Source organism: Anomaloglossus baeobatrachus, chromosome 7 (genome assembly GCF_048569485.1).
Source record: "Anomaloglossus baeobatrachus isolate aAnoBae1 chromosome 7, aAnoBae1.hap1, whole genome shotgun sequence".
Taxonomy (NCBI): Eukaryota; Metazoa; Chordata; class Amphibia; order Anura; family Aromobatidae; genus Anomaloglossus; species Anomaloglossus baeobatrachus.
In genome coordinates this window covers 19,553,374-19,572,208 of record NC_134359.1, presented here as the reverse complement: position 1 = coordinate 19,572,208, position 18,835 = coordinate 19,553,374, and the positions used below count along the sequence as shown (strand labels likewise).

At 45.7% G+C, this 18,835-nt stretch overlaps 1 protein-coding gene across 3 annotated transcripts in view; it reads right to left on the bottom strand.

Annotated features, from left to right (window-relative positions):
• Positions 1-18,835, bottom strand: part of PTPRN (protein tyrosine phosphatase receptor type N) — a 94,392-nt gene that overhangs the window by 43,673 nt on the left and 31,884 nt on the right. For 2 of the 3 annotated variants that reach the window (XM_075317107.1, XM_075317108.1), the window contains exons 10-12: positions 18,164-18,250; positions 12,751-12,830; positions 6,873-6,937 (exon numbers count right to left, since the gene is read on the bottom strand). In XM_075317107.1, the coding sequence (XP_075173222.1) occupies positions 6,873-6,937; positions 12,751-12,830; positions 18,164-18,250 (232 nt within the window). The remainder of the gene's footprint in view (positions 1-6,872; positions 6,938-12,750; positions 12,831-18,163; positions 18,251-18,835) is intronic. The other variant, XM_075317109.1, reaches the window with a different exon arrangement.

The following is an 18,835-nucleotide window of genomic DNA, read 5'->3' as shown; positions in this document are numbered from 1 at the left end:
AATAGGAAACCGAGGTATCTAATTGGATGAGAATACAGCTATGACATCATGCAAGTAAGACCCCTCCCACCCAATCAGTAGAAAATATGCTTCCCAGCTTGCACCCAGTAATGGCATACAGCATACTACTAGAGATCCCCATAACTGCCATGTTTGGACTCTGTGGCTGCGCTTTATAGATGAGTAATTTTAGAATGTAATGCTTCATTACAGTATATCACACTAGCAATTGGACAATCAAATCCTTAAGACCAATAAAAAATGTAAACAAAAAATAAAGTTAAAAATATTGTTAAAAATTCTAAAAAATAAAAAAAGTTGATACTGCCCCCTTTACCCAGAATGTAAATACAATGTAATAAAAACATATTTGATATTGCCGAGTGCATAATTGTTTGAATTAAAAAGAAAATCTAAATATTTATCCCTACGTTGTAGGCCAAAAAATAAAAAAAATTCTCTTTTATAGTCAGTTTACTGTCTCCAAAAAATGAAATAAAAAAGAAATAAGTGGTAAAACAAAAACTACAGCATGCACTGCAAAAAACAACACTAGATACAACTCACTACCAAATAATAAAAAAGCCATAGCTCTTGGAAAGCGAGCAGGAAGGACTGACAGCTTAGAGGGACTCAACAGGAACCCATGTTTGTGCTTATATGTACACTAGCTGTACTACTTGGCTTCGCTCGGGTTAATAACTGTTGTTAACAAAATAGAATGTATTAACAAAAATGTATTCTGCACACAAAAAACACAAAACAAATAGATAGAAATGTAATTATTAAAAGGCAAAAACTAAGCTAATAGAAGCATTTCACAACATATATTTCAACACCACAGATATTCCACACAGATTTAACTAAATTGGCCAAGTAATGTGCTCCGTCTGCCTCTTTCCCTGTCTGTCTCTTTCCCCGTCTGTCTCTTTCCCCGTCTGCCTGTCTCTGTCTGTCTCTTTTTTTGTCTGTCTCTATCTCTCTTTTTCTTTCCCCATCTGTCTCTTTCTAGGTCTGTCTCTTTCCCAGGTCTGTCTCTTTCCCGTCTGTCTCCCCATCTCTTTGTCTGTGTCTTTTCCTGTCTGTGTCTTTCCCTGTCTGCCTGTCTCTTTCCTTGTCTGTCTCTATTTCTCTGTATCTTTCCCCATCTGTCTCTATCAAGGTCTGTGTCTTTCCCCATCTATCTTTGTCTGTCTCTCTGGCTGTCTCCTCCTTCCCTGTCTCTGTCCCTGTCTGCATGTCTGTCTGTCTCTTTCCCCATCTGTCTCTTTCCCCATCTGTCTCTTTCCCCATCTGTCTCTTTCCAGGTCTGTCTCTTTCCAGGTCTGTCTCTTTCAGGTCTGTCTCTTTCCAGGTCTGTCTCTTTCCCCATCTGTCTCTTTCCAGGTCTGTCTCTTCCAAGGTCTGTCTCTTTCCCCATCTGTCTCTTTCCAGGTCTGTCTCTTTCCAGGTCTGTTTCTTTCCAGGTCTGTCTCTTTCCCTGTTTGTGTCTCTGTCTGTCTGTCCTCTGTCTGCTTGTCTGTCTCTCTGTCTCTTTCTATCCGTCTCCCCACCGACATCTTATTACCTCACATATAAGCTTCTTATACTATGAATGTCTTTTGTTCCTATAGCAACCAATCACAGCTCCTACTAATAACCTGTAGTTCCAGGCTCCATTTACTTTAATGGAGCCATGTTTTTTGGAGAGTAACTGTAAAGCGCGGGGTTAAATTTTCCTGTCAAAACATAGTCTACGACGTTCCCTGGGTCACATGAGGCGTCTGTGCAAAATTTCGTGATTGTAAATGCGACGGTGCGGATACACTTTTCGTTTCACTTTTTCCCCATTATGTAGATAGGGGCAAAATTGATTGGTAAATTGGAACGCGTGGGGTTAAAATTTCGCCTCACAACATAGCCTATGACACTCTCGGGGTCCAGACGTGTGAATGTGGAAAATTTTGTGGCTGTAGCTGCGACGGTGCAGAAGCCAAACACACATACATACATACATACACACATTCAGCTTTATATATTAGATGGACATTTATGCAAATTGAGCTCCCTCTAGTGGTGACTGAAGGTAACCAAACTTTTGCAAAATATAGTAAGCGACTGCTCCAAAGGGAACTGGTCAATGACAACACTCTGATCTTCCGTCATCCAAGTCATTGATAACCTCCTGATGCTGGGCCCATATCAACTGCTATAACTGGTATCATAGGTCTGGTCCATTATGGGGTCCCCAGGGCTGCATGAGCGTGTAATGCCATCATACTGTATTTTCATTATCCACATAGGTACTAAACCTAAAATTCTGCACCCTTGCATTACACTTTTAATTTTTTTTTTTACTTACTTGTTTGTTCTATTTCAGAGATTCTATCCTGAATCCATCAGCAAACTGCTGTTGAATGATCTAATTATGGTTTTATTTATTTATTTTTTTGTCACCATGATTGCAAAGCTAAAAAATGCAAAAATCCTGAAACTGATGAACATGAGAACACTAAAATAGCATAAATGTTTGTTTTTTATTGGCCCAGCAGCAGTGTGGGATTTGAAAAATGAGGCAATTTATAATTATATATATACTAGCTGTACTAACCGGCTTCGCCCGGGTTAATAACTGTTGTTAACAAAATAGAATGTATTAACAAAAATTTATTCTGCACACAATATCCGCTGCCCGGGATAGTAACTGTCTCTCTGTTTCTCTCCCATTCTCTGTCTGTCTCCCCCTTTGTATATATCTCTGTCTCTCTCTCTCTTTGTCTGTCTCTCTCTTTGTCTGTCTGTCTCTTTCCCTGTCTGTCTCTGACTGTCTCTGTCTCTTCCTCCGTCTGTCTCGATCTCTTTCCCTGTCTGTCTCTTTGCCTGTCTGTCTATCTCTGTCACTTTTGCTGTCTGTTTCTTTCAATGTCTGTCTCTGTCCCTCTCTTTCCCTGTCTGTCTCTTTCCCTCTCTTTCCCTGTCTGTCTCTTTCCCTCTTTTTCCCTGTCTGTCTCTTTCCCTCTATCTCTTTCCCTGTGTCTGTCTCTTTGTCTGTCTCTTTACCTGTCTTTGTCTGTCTCTTACCCTGTCTGTCTCTTTCCCTCTCTGTCTGTTTCCCTGTGTCTGTCTCTGTCTCTTTGTCTGTGTCTGTCTCTTTACCTGTCTGTGTGTGTCTCTTAACCTGTCTCTCTCTTTCCCTCTCTTTCCCTGTCTGTCTCTTTCCCTTTCTTTGTGTCTGTCTCTTACCCTGTCTATGTCTGTTTCTTTCCCTGTCTGTGTCTGTCTCTTTCCCTGTCTGTGTCTGTCTCTTTCCCTGGCTGCATTGTGACACGCCAACATTCCATATAAGGGCGTGGCTGCGCATTCTTCTGAAGTTCTGGCTGCACTGTGGCTCCCAGCTCCATTCGCTTTAATGGAGGCAGGTTTTTTTGGCGAATAACTGTAAAGCGTGGGGTTAAATTTTCCTGTCAAAACATAGTCTACGACGTTCCCTGGGTCACATGAGGCGTCTGTGCAAAATTTCGTGATTGTAAATGCGACGGTGCGGATACACTTTTTGTTTCACTTTTTCCCCATTATGTAGATAGGGGCAAAATTGATTGGTAAATTGGAACGCGTGGGGTTAAAATTTCGCCTCACAACATAGCCTATAACACTCTCGGGGTCCAGACGTGTGAATGTGGAAAATTTTGTGGCTGTAGCTGCGACGGTGCAGAAGCCAAACACACATACATACATACATACACACATTCAGCTTTATATATTAGATGGACATTTATGCAAATTGAGCTCCCTCTAGTGGTGACTGAAGGTAACCAAACTTTTGCAAAATATAGTAAGCGACTGCTCCAAAGGGAACTGGTCAATGACAACACTCTGATCTTCCGTCATCCAAGTCATTGATAACCTCCTGATGCTGGGCCCATATCAACTGCTATAACTGGTATCATAGGTCTGGTCCATTATGGGGTCCCCAGGGCTGCATGAGCGTGTAATGCCATCATACTGTATTTTCATTATCCACATAGGTACTAAACCTAAAATTCTGCACCCTTGCATTACACTTTTAATTTTTTTTTTTTTACTTACTTGTTTGTTCTATTTCAGAGATTCTATCCTGAATCCATCAGCAAACTGCTGTTGAATGATCTAATTATGGTTTTATTTATTTATTTTTTTGTCACCATGATTGCAAAGCTAAAAAATGCAAAAATCCTGAAACTGATGAACATGAGAACACTAAAATAGCATAAATGTTTGTTTTTTATTGGCCCAGCAGCAGTGTGGGATTTGAAAAATGAGGCAATTTATAATTATATATATACTAGCTGTACTACCCGGCTTCGTCCGGGTTAATAACTGTTGTTAACAAAATAGAATGTATTAACAAAAATTTATTCTGCACACAATATCCGCTACCCGGGATAGTAACTGTCTCTCTGTTTCTCTCCCATTCTCTGTCTGTCTCCCCCTCTGTATATATCTCTGTCTCTCTCTCTCTTTGTCTTTCTCTCTCTTTGTCTGTCTGTCTCTTTCCCTGTCTGTCTCTGACTGTCTCTGTCTCTTTCTCCGTCTGTCTCGATCTCTTTCTTTCCCTGTCTGTCTATCTCTTTGCCTGTCTGTCTATCTATCTCTGTCACTTTCGCTGTCTGTTTCTTTCAATGTCTGTCTCTGTCCCTCTCTTTCCCTGTCTGTCTCTTTCCCTGTCTGTCTCTTTCCCTCTTTTTCCCTGTCTGTCTCTTTCCCTCTATCTCTTTCCCTGTGTCTGTCTCTTTGTCTGTCTCTTTACCTGTCTTTGTCTGTCTCTTACCCTGTCTGTCTCTTTCCCTCTCTTTCCCTGTCTCTGTTTCCCTGTGTCTGTCTCTGTCTCTTTGTCTGTGTCTGTCTCTTTACCTGTCTGTGTGTGTCTCTTAACCTGTCTCTCTCTTTCCCTCTCTTTCCCTGTCTGTCTCTTTCCCTTTCTTTGTGTCTGTCTCTTACCATGTCTATGTCTGTTTCTTTCCCTGTCTGTGTCTGTCTCTTTCCCTGTCTGTGTCTGTCTCTTACCCAGTCTGTGTCTGCCTCTTTCCCTGTCTGTGTCTGTCTCTTTTCCTGGCTGCATTGTGACACGCCAACATTCCATATAAGGGCGTGGCTGCGCATTCTTCTGAAGCTCTGGCTGCACTGTGGCTCCCAGCTCCATTCGCTTTAATGGAGGCAGGTTTTTTTGGCGAATAACTGTAAAGCACGGGGTTAAAATTTCCCCTCAAAACATAGCCTATGACGCTCTCGGGGTCCAGAAGTGTGAGTGTGCAAAATTTTGTGGTTGTAGCTGTGACGGTGCCAATCCTGGACAACACACACACACACATTCAGCTTTATATATTAGATGTTATATATTATAATGATCTGCATGCTATTTTGGGGTTAATGCTTTAAGGGCGTATAAAGTGTTAATGAACAAAGCAGAGGGTCACCATTGTGTAAATGATGTCAAATTTTACAAGTTAAATAATTTTGTGTAAATCGATAGACCGGACTTTTACGGAGATGGTGATTCTACATATGTTTAAGTTTTTAAGAGGGGATTGAAATGTTTATATTTTTTAAAAACCATTACCTTTTTACATTACTGTAAGGGTATGTGCACACAGTGCGTTTGTCACAAAACTGAATGCAAATTCTTATGCCAGCAAAGTCAATGAGAATTCTGAAGTTTTGTGCATGTTTCTTTTTTTTTTTTTACCCTTGCAGGTTTGGAGGAGAAAATAAATTGCAACATGTCAATTCTTGTCAATTCTTTCAGCGTTTTTCCACCCGAAATACATAAATAACGAAATGGAAAAAAAAACGCATCAAAAACTAGGCAAAAACACACGGCAAAAATGCAGCTTTTTTTCCTGCCAAGAGGTGCAGATTTGGTGCAGAAATTTCTGCAACTAAATACTCAGTGTGTGCACATAGCCTAAAGGCTGCTTTCCACGCTTCGATCTCGCTAGCGAGCGTACCCGCCCCTGTCGTTGGTGCGTCACAGGCAAATCGCTGCCCGTGGCGCACAATATCGCTAATACCCGTCATATGAACTTACCTACCAAGCGACATCACTGTGGCCGGCGAACAGCCTCTTTTCTAAGGGGGCGGTTTGTGCGGCCTTACAGCGACGTCACAAGGCAGGCGTCCAATTGAAGCAGAGGGGCGGAGACCAGCCGCATTATTGACACACCCACCTTGTTGCCAGAGGACGCAGATAAGCTGTTGTTCGTCGTTCCCGGGGTGTCACACGTAGCGATGTGTACTGCCTCAGGAAAGACGAACAACCTACGTCCACAACGACCAACGAGATTTTGAAAATGAACGACGTGTCAACGATCAACGATTAGGTGAGTATTTTTGAACGTTAACACTTCCTCCTAGCTGTTACACGCAACGACGTCGCTAACGAGGCCGGATGTGCGTCACGAATTCCGTGACCCCGACAACATATCGTTAGATATGTTGTTGTGTGTAACGGGGCCTTAACATGTGCCACACATTTACGTCACAAGTCAAAAGAGGGTTAAAGAGTTAGCCATTGCTTGTCATTCCTAATTCATTCTTTATACTTAATTACGTCCTTCTGAGCTTGTGTTTGTGCACAGCATCTATTCTCAAAAAGCAGAGCTGCAGTGTAAAGCATAGCGAGACAAAGACGTAGAAATAAGAAGGGGTGGCTATCAGACCACCTCAGATTCTAATGGACAATGCCGCTAAGTCGGAGTCATTGATCCTAGCTGCATCCTAATGGCCATGAGTGAAGAAAATGAACAGCAGGTAAGTCATTAACATGGGTTGTGACCGATATATTGGGACTGAGACCCCGCAGCGCTGACATGATATATACACATCCACATAATGAATATGAGATGAGTCTTCCTCACCTGTCCAATGCCCGTCTGCACAATCTTTACACCCGTCTCAGTTTGCAGGTCGGACTTCAAAGCCACTGACAGAAAAAGAAATGCAAATATTTATTTGATATTTCCTGTAAATATTTACAATAAGAAGAGAAACATTTTAAAACAATGTATCAGAGCAGTGTTGTTATCAAATCCCACTGCAGTTTTGTCTCTATGATGCTTACATCGTGGGAGAAGCTATGAAGGATGCAAATGATGCAAATGCACAGAGGGCCTGGAATCTAAAGGGGGCGCTAAAGAGCTCTGCTGCATATCAGCAGACAGTATTATAAATAACCAGTGACTATTGTGTGGCCTGTTAAGATAAAGGGGTTATCCAGTATTTCGTGCCGTGAGGCCAGAGGCAACAATGATGTAGCATCCCTCAGCATTTCGGCAGGTATTGGCTGGTATCATCTTATTCTAATTATAACGAAAGGTGCTCAATAGCCGCCAGCTATGCAGGTCTGTCACATCAGACGCACCTCTAACCTCCCTATAAAGAGAGGCTCTGTATTACGCTTTTACCAGGACCTGACATTTGCTATTAATAGTTAATGTTTAACCAGGTGTAAATGCCGCTGTTCTCCTGAATCCGGCAATGTTTTTCTTTTGTTCCTGTGCCTTTCTGTGCCTGAGATATGGCCCTTTATTTCCTGTATATAAGTGTAGTCTTTTAGCCAACAGGGTGGGGTCCTTGACAGAATAGTTAATGACCACGCCCACTTGAAGAATAAGCCTCTATTTATACACAGAGAAGGAGCCATATGTTGGGAACAGAGAGGCGTAGAAACAAAAGAAAAACTGGGCCGGATTCAGGAGAACAGCGGCATTTACACCAGATGAAAAAATACATATTCCTCTAAAGTGGCAGGTCCTCTTTAAATCTCTGACCGCTGCACTCACACTATTGCATTGTAACATTGTAACAAACTGCAGCTGTGATTTTTCAGTCTTTAAATGTAAAGAAGAATGTTTAAAGAGTTATCCCTCAATCAATCTTTTATTGCTCAAATATTAATGGCGCTCAAAAAACAGGATACGAGTAGTAGTTACGAGTACAGAGCACCCGAGCATGGTAGTGCCCGCTCATCACTAGTTACGAGTACAGAGCACCCGAGCATGGTAGTGCCCGCTCATCACTAGTTACGAGTACAGAGCACCCGAGCATGGTAGTGCCCGCTCATCACTAGTTACCAGTACTGAGCACCCGAGCATGGTAGTGTCCGCTCATCACTAGTTACGAGTACGGAGCACCCGAGCATGGTAGTGCCCGCTCATCACTAGTTACGAGTACGGAGCACCTGAGCATGGTAGTGCCCGCTCATCACTAGTTACGAGTATTGAGCACCCGAGCATGGTAGTGCCCGCTCATCACTAGTTACCAGTACTGAGCACCCGAGCATGGTAGTGCCCGCTCATCACTAGTTACGAGTACTGAGCACCCGAGCATGGTAGTGCCCGCTCATCACTAGTTACGAGTACTGAGCACCCGAGCATGGTAGTGCCCGCTCATCACTAGTTACGAGTACTGAGCACGGTAGTGCCCGCTCATCACTAGTTACGAGTACAGAGCACCTGAGCATGGTAGTGCCCGCTCATCACTAGTTACCAGTACTGAGCACCCGAGCATGGTAGTGCCCGCTCATCACTAGTTACCAGTACTGAGCACCCGAGCATGGTAGTGCCCGCTCATCACTAGTTATGAGTACTGAGCACCCGAGCATGGTAGTGCCCGCTCATCACTAGTTACGAGTACTGAGCACCCGAGCATGGTAGTGCCCGCTCATCACTAGTTACCAGTACTGAGCACCCGAGCATGGTAGTGCCCGCTCATCACTAGTTACGAGTACTGAGCACCCGAGCATGGTAGTGCCCACTCATCACTAGTTACAAGACCGAACATGGTAGTGCCCGCTCATCACTAGTTATGAGTACTAATTTCTACCAGGTTAGTCATTTACATCAGTCATTTAAAGGGTCTAAACCAGTTATCCCATATGGTCATCCACATGATAGCCCATATAATGTAAATGTTAGAGACTGGTATACATCAAGTGCAGACAGAGGCCTATCGGTAGCCATCTTGACCCTATGGGCATACCTCCCAACTTTTAAAGAAGGAAAAGAGGGACAAAGTTTGCGGCGCGCTACGCGCGCCGCGGCAAATTTTTAGGCCACGCCCCCTAACCACACCCATTTCACAGTCACGCCCATATCCACTCCCCATCCACACCCATTCAGCACAAACACGCAGGCAGCCGGCGGGCCTCCAGCACGGACACGCAGGCAGCCGGCGGGCCTCCAGCACGGACACGCAGGCAGCCGGCGGGCCTCCAGCACGGACACGCAGGCAGCCGGCGGGCCTCCAGCACGGACACGCAGGCAGCCGGCGGGCCTCCAGCACGGACACGCAGGCAGCCGGCGGGCCTCCAGCACGGACACGCAGGCAGCCGGCGGGCCTCCAGCACGGACACGCAGGCAGCCGGCGGGCCTCCAGCACGGACACGCAGGCAGCCGGCGGGCCTCCAGCACGGACACGCAGGCAGCCGGCGGGCCTCCAGCACGGACACGCAGGCAGCCGGCGGGCCTCCAGCACGGACACGCAGGCAGCCGGCGGGCCTCCAGCACGGACACGCAGGCAGCCGGCGGGCCTCCAGCACGGACACGCAGGCAGCCGGCGGGCCTCCAGCACGGACACGCAGGCAGCCGGCGGGCCTCCAGCACGGACACGCAGGCAGCCACAGTGAGGCGGCCGGTCGCCTTCACAGACAGGCGGCCGGCCGCCTTCACAGACAGGCGGCGGGCCGCCCGCACAGAGAGGCGGCCAGCCGCCCGCAGAGAGAGGCGGCCGGCCGCCCACACAATGAGGCGGCGGGCCGCCCGCACAGACAGGCGGCGGGGGGCGCCCGCACAGACAGGCGGCAGGGGGGCGCCCGCACAGACAGGCGGCAGGGGGGCGCCCGCACAGACAGGCGGCAGGGGGGCGCCCGCACAGACAGGCGGCAGGGGGGCGCCCGCACAGACAGGCGGCGGGGGGCGCCCGCACAGACAGGCGGCGGGGGGCGCCCGCACAGACAGGTGGCGGGCCGACCGCACAGACAGGCGGCCGGCCGACCGCACAGACAGGCTCCGGCCGGGGGTGAGGGGGGAGGGAGGGAAATCAGCGCTGGGGAGATTAGTTTACTGTACCAGCAGCAGCACAGGCAGCGCTCCTCTCTTTGCCACGTCTACTAGGATGGTAGGAGGGAAAAGCAGGGAGGCGGAGAGAGAGTGGGTGGGCGGAGCCCGGGAGCCGGCCGTCCCTCCCGTGGCAACGGGACAAACAACGTAAAGCGTGAAAGTCCCGCTGTATCCGGGACGGTTGGGAGGTATGCAGCATGTTAGAATGTGTACATAAGATCCCGCTGGTGGTGGCCGCAGCTTATAGGCCCCAAATCTGGTGACAGGTTCCCTTTAAAGTGAACCTGTCAGGTGCAATATGCACTCAGAGCCAGGAGCAGTTCTGAGTGCATATTGCTAATCCCTGCCTAACCGTCCCTGTATACACTAGCATAGATAAAGAGATCAAGAACAAATATTTTTAAAGATCTTATATCTTATGCTAATGAGCGCGGAGACTAGTCACAAGGGCGTTACTTCACTTGGCTAGTCGGCTCGCATAGCATGTTAGCATGTTATTACGCCCCTGTGTGAGTACTAACACGCTATATGAGCCGACTAGCCAAGTGAAGTAACGCCCTTGGGACTAGTCCCCGCGCTAATTAGCATAAGATATAAGCTCTTTAAAAATACTTTTTCTATAGATGCCTTTATCTATGCTAGTGTATACAGGGACGGTTAGGCAGGGAATAGCAATATACACCCAGAACTGCTCCTGGCTCTGAGTGCAGATTGCACCTGATAGGTTCCCTTTAAAGGGAACCTGTCACCAGAAATTTAGCAAAAAAAATAAAAGATTCCCCTCTGCAGCTCCTGGGATGAATTCTGGAAAGGTTCCTGTTGCTATTGTGCCCCCTTTGAGACCTAAAATAATACTTTATGAAGTCTTACCTTTTTGTATGCAAATCTGTTTTTATGGTCACGGGGGCGGGCTGCCTGGCGTCCGTTATTCCCCCTCCTGCCATTGTACGCCGTCCCCCATTGCTCATTTCCATACATGAGGACGCCTTCCTCATGTAACTGTCCTCCTGAAGTTTTGTGCATGCCCAGTGCCACTCTCGCGGGAGTAAGCACTGTGCAAAGTGTGAACGCTTTTGAGGTGATTGCGCAGGCGCGAGATTATGGGCGGCGCTGTGATTGTCATCAGCAGCGTCATCCAAGTACCCGCCCATAATCTCGTGCCCGCGCTTCTCACTCTGCCTCCACCGTTATGCGCAAGCACTGGCCATATGAACCACGTTACCTATTACCATGGGCGCGAGATTATGGGCGGCGCTGTGATTGTCATCAGCAAAGTCATCCAAGTACCCGCCCATAATCTCGTGCAAGCAGTAATAGGTAACATGGTTCATATGGCCAGCACTTGCGCATAACGGTGGAGTCAGAGGGAAAAGTGCAGGCACGAGATTATGGGCGGGTACTTGGTTAACGCTGTTGATGACAATCACAGCGCTGCCCATAATCTCGTGCCTGCGCAATCACCTGAAAAAGCGTTCACATGCGCAAAACTTCGGGAGGACAGTTACATGAGGAAGGCGTCTTTGTGTATGTAAATGAGCAATGGGGGACTGCGTAAAGCGGCAGGAGGGGGAATAACGGACGCCAGACAGCCCGCCCCCGTGATCATAAAAACACATTTGCATACAAAAAGGTAAGACTTCATAAAGTATTTTTGTAGGTCTCAAAGGGGGCACAATAACAACAGGAACCTTTCTAGAAGCAGCACAGGAGCTGCAGAGGGGAATCTTTTACTTGTATTGTGAAATTTCTGCTGACATGTTCCCTTTAACTGGTAGAGGAGCCAGGATAAAGCAGAGCTGAAGCTGTTGGGAAGCTAGGACCCAGCAGCTCTGCTCCACAGGCAGGAGACCACTGATCGGTAATAGAAGCCTGCAGATGTCACTCTGCATAGGTTATTGTCACTGCTATCTGCAGGAGAGAGAAGTGCTGATTGCACGGTCTCCTCAGCGTCCTGACTCCCCGCGTGTCTGCAGCAGTGAGAAGCCGCACACGGGGAGTCAGAGAACAGCTGCAGACAAACGCAGGCTCCGGGACTGGGGGGGGTCGGCTCTGGTGCAGGGGGGGGGGGGGCTCTGCTGCAGGGGGGGGTCGCTCTGCTGCAGGGGGGTCGCTCTGCTGCAGGGGGTGATTCATACCTCAGCAGCAGTCACAGGAGTAGGTGCGCGCTCGGCTCTGTAATGAATAGTAGAAGGGAGAAACAGCGAGGCGGGGCTACAGTGGGTGGGTGGAGCCGGGATAAACAGCCTCACGGGCGGGAGCCGGGATCAAAGGCTCAGAAGAGGGACTGTCCCGCTGTATCCGGGACGGTTGGGAGGTATGCCTATGGGTACTATATGTACCAATGGACAACTACCACAATATAATATACCACTGATGAAACCAAAAGAAATCTTTACAAAATTCAGGTTGAGTTCCCTTTAAGAGCAGATCTTTGACATTAGAAGGTTCAATAATAAGATCATGTTAATATAATCACCGACCTCATTACTAGGCCAGTAACACCGGCTGACAAGTTATCAGCTCTGTAGTGCCACCATGTGGTAGAATCAGGTACTGCATCCTCTTAACTACGCCCAATTTTTTTTCACACATGTAAATTCAGCTTATTATTCTTTTTTTTTTTTTTACTTAAATAAGATTGGTAAAAATAAATATATAAATGAATAAATCAACTTACTTGCTTGGTTGGTAATATCTGATAGTGTCAAGTTTTGGCGATTTTTTCTGATCCGGAATGTCACAGCGGATCCAGCCATACTGTAGGGAAACAAGAAAAGGTTGAGTGTCAAATGCACCGAAAAATGAAGTCCATGCAAAATACCAGAATTATTATGTATTATTGATACAGAATAAGAATAAAGATGTAGCAGAGCTCAACACGTTCTAATTCGTACAGTTCCTTTTGTGCACCATGAGTTAAAAAAGCCATAGATTTATCTGCAGCTCTATAGAAAACCATAAAAACAACCACCGACATAAGTTGTGTGAGAGATGAAATTCAGCTCAGGGATTATCTAGTAACGATGGCAATCAGATAATATCTTAGTGAGCAAACAGATCAAGTGCTTTAATGAAAATCCTATCTGCTCTTGCATCTTGAACCCCCTTTTTGGTCAGCAACATGCCCTTTTTTGACTGGTGCCTACAAAGAAAGTAGAGATTGTAGGTCTTGTCCTGAGTATCAACAGCAAGCACCTGATGTAGGCATTATTATGGCTCCATTAACAACATTTAACTGTATTGCACTGTGTGGCACCGTAATGGGTACCCCGTGAACCCCTATTATTTGTTGGCTTCATATTATAGTCATGCACTTCTGTGATTACATAATATAGTAACTTCCTGTACATAAAGACAGCTGATTGGTCTGTCATATAACTTCATATTGGCTGATGAGCAAAAGTAAAACTGATTGGTCAAAATAAAACAGGTCACTAAAGTGCTAAATGCCAAAAAGTCTATAAATAAAATAATAAATAGTTACCTTTTAACTCCCCTGCTGCTCAAGCACCACCACCACCACTCAGATGGTGCCCTCTGAATATATCCACATTGCTGTAGTGGTGATGTGCCATACTTGCATGGAATCACTGCATCCAATCACTGACCTCACTGAAGGTACAGTCTATGTATTCTACATGAGACTGCTGAGACCAGTGATTGGATGCAATTGTCACACTAATGTACAGAAAAAAAACCCACAAAGACTGATGAGGACAGAAAAATCAGCAGTGCATGATCTGGTAAGTACATGCATATATTTTTTTTTTGCTAAATGTTTCTTAGATCTCAGTCAATTCTTAATTAAAATCATCTATGCAAATATATTGTAACATAAAATTAACTATATCTCATAAAATAATGGCTAGTGCTCTTTATAAAGTATACATGACCATGATGTAGAGCTGCAAATATAATGTGCAATATTATCTGTATAACATTTTTTATTGCTTAACACCAACCTTAGACTCAATGAATCAGATAAGAACAATATTATGATTAAAAGCACAGCATTCAGTAGATATGGAACCGCCATGGAGCTGAGTATCACCCCTACTTATAAAATATAGGTTATCTATCATTCTTAGGCCGGTAACACATATCCGTCTTTTCGCCGGTTTGACGGATGCAGCGCACGCCAGTACAGTATGATACACTATAGTGGCAGCGCTGCAACTTCTGGGTCACATGCTCCGGTCACATGACAGCATATGACCAGCGCTTGTTGCGCTGCCAGTGTACTGTATACACTGTACTGGCATGCGCCGCATCCGTCAAACCGGCGAAAAGCCGGATATGTGTACCCGGCCTTAGTGTTTCAACTATGCATACATATAATTATACTGCATGGATGTGAATATTCATCACAACTACCTTAAAGGGTTTGACCATTTTCTCATTAGTGCATCTTTTCTCACAAACTACGCAGAACTTTTGTGCATGAAATGCCTGCTGGTGTAGAAGCAAGGTACCAAACCAGTCCATTCACCTCTTCCAATAAAAAGGCTGCTTTTTCATGCAAGGTGTTTTACAATTGTACAAGAGTGATAAACTTTATAAACTTTTCTAGCCACATTTTCCTCCTTCACCAGCCATTTAGTGGACAGAAGTGCTGTGCAGGTTTTGAGGAAAACTGAACGAACATAAGGAAGTGGTAAAAATCTTTAACATTTTAAATGCTGATCAATTACCTTAAGAGGAAGTAGTTAAATTAGAGAATTATTATGATCGCAAAACCTTATAAGCATTTAGAAAGTATTGGGACCGCCATGGGGCTGAACATCAACCCTAGTTATAGATAATAGATTCCTTATGATCCTTACTAAATATACTTTTCACTATACCTGCATATTTCCATTTATACTAAACGAACAACCCTATTCATTACAAATGTGTCCATTCACAATACTTAGAAATCTGTTCACACTTCTCTATTTTAATCTCCATTTCCAACATCATTTATGATTAAACTGGTCATCAAAATGTGATAGCAAGTTATGGGTGAATAGTCCCTTGTTCAAAGTACAGTTCTGCTTTGAGGACATGGAACATTACACGTCTCTACCTCAGTCCCCATTTAAGTTACAATACCTATATCACTTATGTAACGTGGTTCTCTTCAGCTGTATCTCACTTATTTGTCCTGACATTGCATACTGCTTGTGCTGTCAAGTCATGCTTACTCTGAGAAGGATATACAGTACATCAATTTTGCACACTATGGAAAGATTCACTACATCAAACAGCAGATGCATCTTCCAGTGACCATCTCACTGCATCCAGCTACATGAAATCAAATAGTAGTCACTCAGACAGGAAGATGGTTGGTTGCTAGGCAACCAAAAGTCAATCAGTTAAGGATACGCCAGGGGAGGATGCTAAGCTGGAAGAGTAATAAGAAGGTTCAAAATCCTCCTTATACTGTGGATATACAGTTACTGCAGTGGAGTTTAGGGTCTTGGTGTTTGATATGAGGAAGGAAGACGTGGTGGTGCTCGAAGGTATAGTTCTTAATAAAATGTCATTGCTTAAAGGACATGTCCACTTTTGCAGGGAATAGAAAATAACAAATGAAGCAACTATACAAATAGTTTTAATTAAAATATTCTTGTTACATACCTTGCCCAGTTCCAGTACCAGGTCCCGATGAGCTTGTACAGCCCCTGCTGATGGCTGTGTCTGGCTGGTAGGCAACCGGAGACTCTCTCCTCAGTTTTTGACTCCTCTTGCTTGCGGTGACTGTGCTCCCCTGGCCTAGCTGGATGGTGTTTCAGATGTCTAAGGCAACCAGTACCCAAGTATGATGGTGTTTTAAAAATGGAAGTTTTTTGTGCCTTTGCTGCAGTTCATAACCTGTTCTGGCACTTGATGATTGACCTTAATTCTAAACGGGGCCTTGTTTATTGGATTTACCTTCTGTGTCACCCATCAAACTATTCATATGGTACCTGTCTGTTGTTCTCCACTTCAGCTCCAATCCTGACTATGCTCCCATCCCCTCCTCTGACCTGCTACATTCTATCTGCTCTCCTAGAGATTCTGCTGCATCTTATCTGCTCTCCTGGAAAGTTTTCTGCTTCCTATATCCTCTCCTAGAGCTTCTGCTGCACCCTATCTGCTCTCCTGGAGACTCTGCTGCATCGTATCTGCTCTCCTGGAGATTCTGCTGCATCCTATCTGCTCTCCTGGAGCTTCTGCTGCACCCTATCTGCTCTCCTGGAGACTCTGCTGCATCCTATCTGCACTCCTAGAGAGTCTTCTGCTTCCTATCTGCTCTCCTAGAGCTTCTGCTGCACCCTATCTGCTCTCCTGGAGACTCTGCTGCATCATATCTGCTCTCCTGGAGATTCTGCTGCATCCTATCTGCTCTCCTGGAGCTTCTGCTGCACCCTATCTGCTCTCCTGGAGACTCTGCTGCATCCTACCTGCTCTCTTGGATTGTCTGCGGCATTCTATCTGGTCTCCTGGAGAGTCTTCTGCATCCTATCTGCTCTCCTGGAGATTCTGCTGCATCCTATCTGCTCTCCTGGAGAGTCTGCTGCATCCTATCTGCTCTCCTGGAGAGTCTTCTGCATCCTATCTGCTCTCCTGGAGAGTCTTCTGCATCCTATCTGCTCTCCTGGAGAGTCTTCTGCATCCTACCTGCTCTCCTGGAGAGTCTTCTGCATCCTATCTGCTCTCCTGGAGAGTCTTCTGCATCCTATCTGCTCTCCTGGAGACTCTGCGGCACCCTATTTGCTCTCCTGGAGATTCTGCTGCATCCTATCTGCACTCCTAGAGAGTCTTCTGCATCCTATCTGCTCTCCTGGATATTCTGCTGCATCCTATCTGCTCTCCTGGAGAGTCTGCTGCATCCTATCTGCTCTCCTGGAGAGTCTGCTGCATCCTATCTGCTCTCCTAGAGACTCTGCTGCATCCTATCTGCTCTCCTGGAGACTCTGCTGCACCCTATCTGCTCTCCTGGAGATTCTGCTGCATCCTATCTGCTCTCCTGGAGACTGTGCTGCATCCTATCTGCTCTCCTGGAGATTCTGCTGCATCCTATCTGCTCTCCTGGAGAGTCTGCTGCATCCTATCTGCTCTCCTGGAGATTCTGCTGCATCCTATCTGCTCTCCTGGAGATTCTGCTGCATCCTATCTGCTCTCCTGGAGATTCTGCTGCATCCTATCTGCTCTCCTGGAGATTCTGCTGCATCCTATCTGCTCTCCTGGAGATTCTGCTGCATCCTATCTGCTCTCCTGGAGATTCTGCTGCATCCTATCTGCTCTCCTGGAGATTCTGCTGCAGCAAATGCCCTCCTTGTAGGGGTTAAAAGTTAAGAAAGGGGGATCCTTTAAATGCTGCACCCTAGTCTGACCAATAGAGAATCCATATCTGTAGTACGTAATCGTAAAATGTTTTTTGTGCACAGCTCGTTTGCAGACCTGTGTTTCCATGGTTACAGACTACAAGCAAACCTTGTGTAGTCAGATCTTGCAGTCTCAGGTCACTCTCTTCTTTCTTGCTCTACCGTCTGTTGGTTATTAACAAGAGGGAACAGACAAGACTGTGGTAACTCCTGTCTGCAGGATCAGGCTACACCCAGGGATTATTTGTAGTCTGTAACCATTGAGATGCATAGGAGCTGCATACACTAAACAATCATAGAGTTTTTAATCAAGACTATTTGCAAAGTTGCTTCATTTTTTTAATCATTTTCGAATGACTGGAGCAATAGAAAATTAGCAAAAGTATTCTCGCCCCATAATGTCCGTTATAGCCATATTAAATGCATCCAGAGATAGTTTGCATCGTCATCCTCTAAAGGGGTATCCCATAATCAAACTAATCATATATCCACAGAAGAGGTGATAAGTGTCTGATTGGTGGGATCCCAAGTTATCATGAGATCAGGGGACCGTCGTGCAGTGCACGTGTGTGACCGTCGCTCCATTCACACAGGGGATTCACGGACTCCCATTTTTGTCATACTTATCAACTATCCTCTAGATACAAGATTTCATTATCAGAAACCCCTTTACTACCAATCCTTTATTTTTTTTTTTGCAGCTATTTGTATTATATGGCGGGATGGATTGTTCTTCCTCACCTGATGTTGATGAAGCTGGAAGTGGACATGTGGATGCTTCGGGCCAGGGTATCCAAGAGACGAAAACCATTATACAGGCTCAGAGGCCTACGGAGAAAGGCAGAGGGGTGGAGGTGAGCCCGGGGCTGTGGCCCTTCCCATGGTTATGTGACCTTCCCACCCCCATTGATATTATTGGAGGCAAGTTTCCTCACCGGGTGAATCTGTCATATTACTTCAGGATTAGAACCATTTGCAACATTTGCTAACAACTATCCGACTGCTAGGAGATTCGTATCTGATACACACAGCAATAAAAGGTGACTGTCAGGTTCAGGAAACCCATTTTCAAGTAGCCTACTTCGCAAGTTCAGAGTCAAAAAATAGAAGAGCCCCTGTTCGCTATCCTCTACGTTGTGGAGGACTCGGTAAAATGATTTCACTAGGAACCGTGTAATACTTCACTTCTCCTGCGGAGGAGCTGTGAGAGATCTAACCAGTTATTGTCAGTTCCTTTACAGATTACAAGTGATCGCTAAGAGGTCCCAGGAGCAGAACACGCTGTAATCAGCTTCTCATTAGGGAATGCTTCCAGAAAAAAGGGATTATCCAAAGTGGAGAGCCCCTTTAAAGAGGACCAACCACCAGGATTTTCCTATATCTACTAAAGCCAGTGCTATACTGGCGCTATCA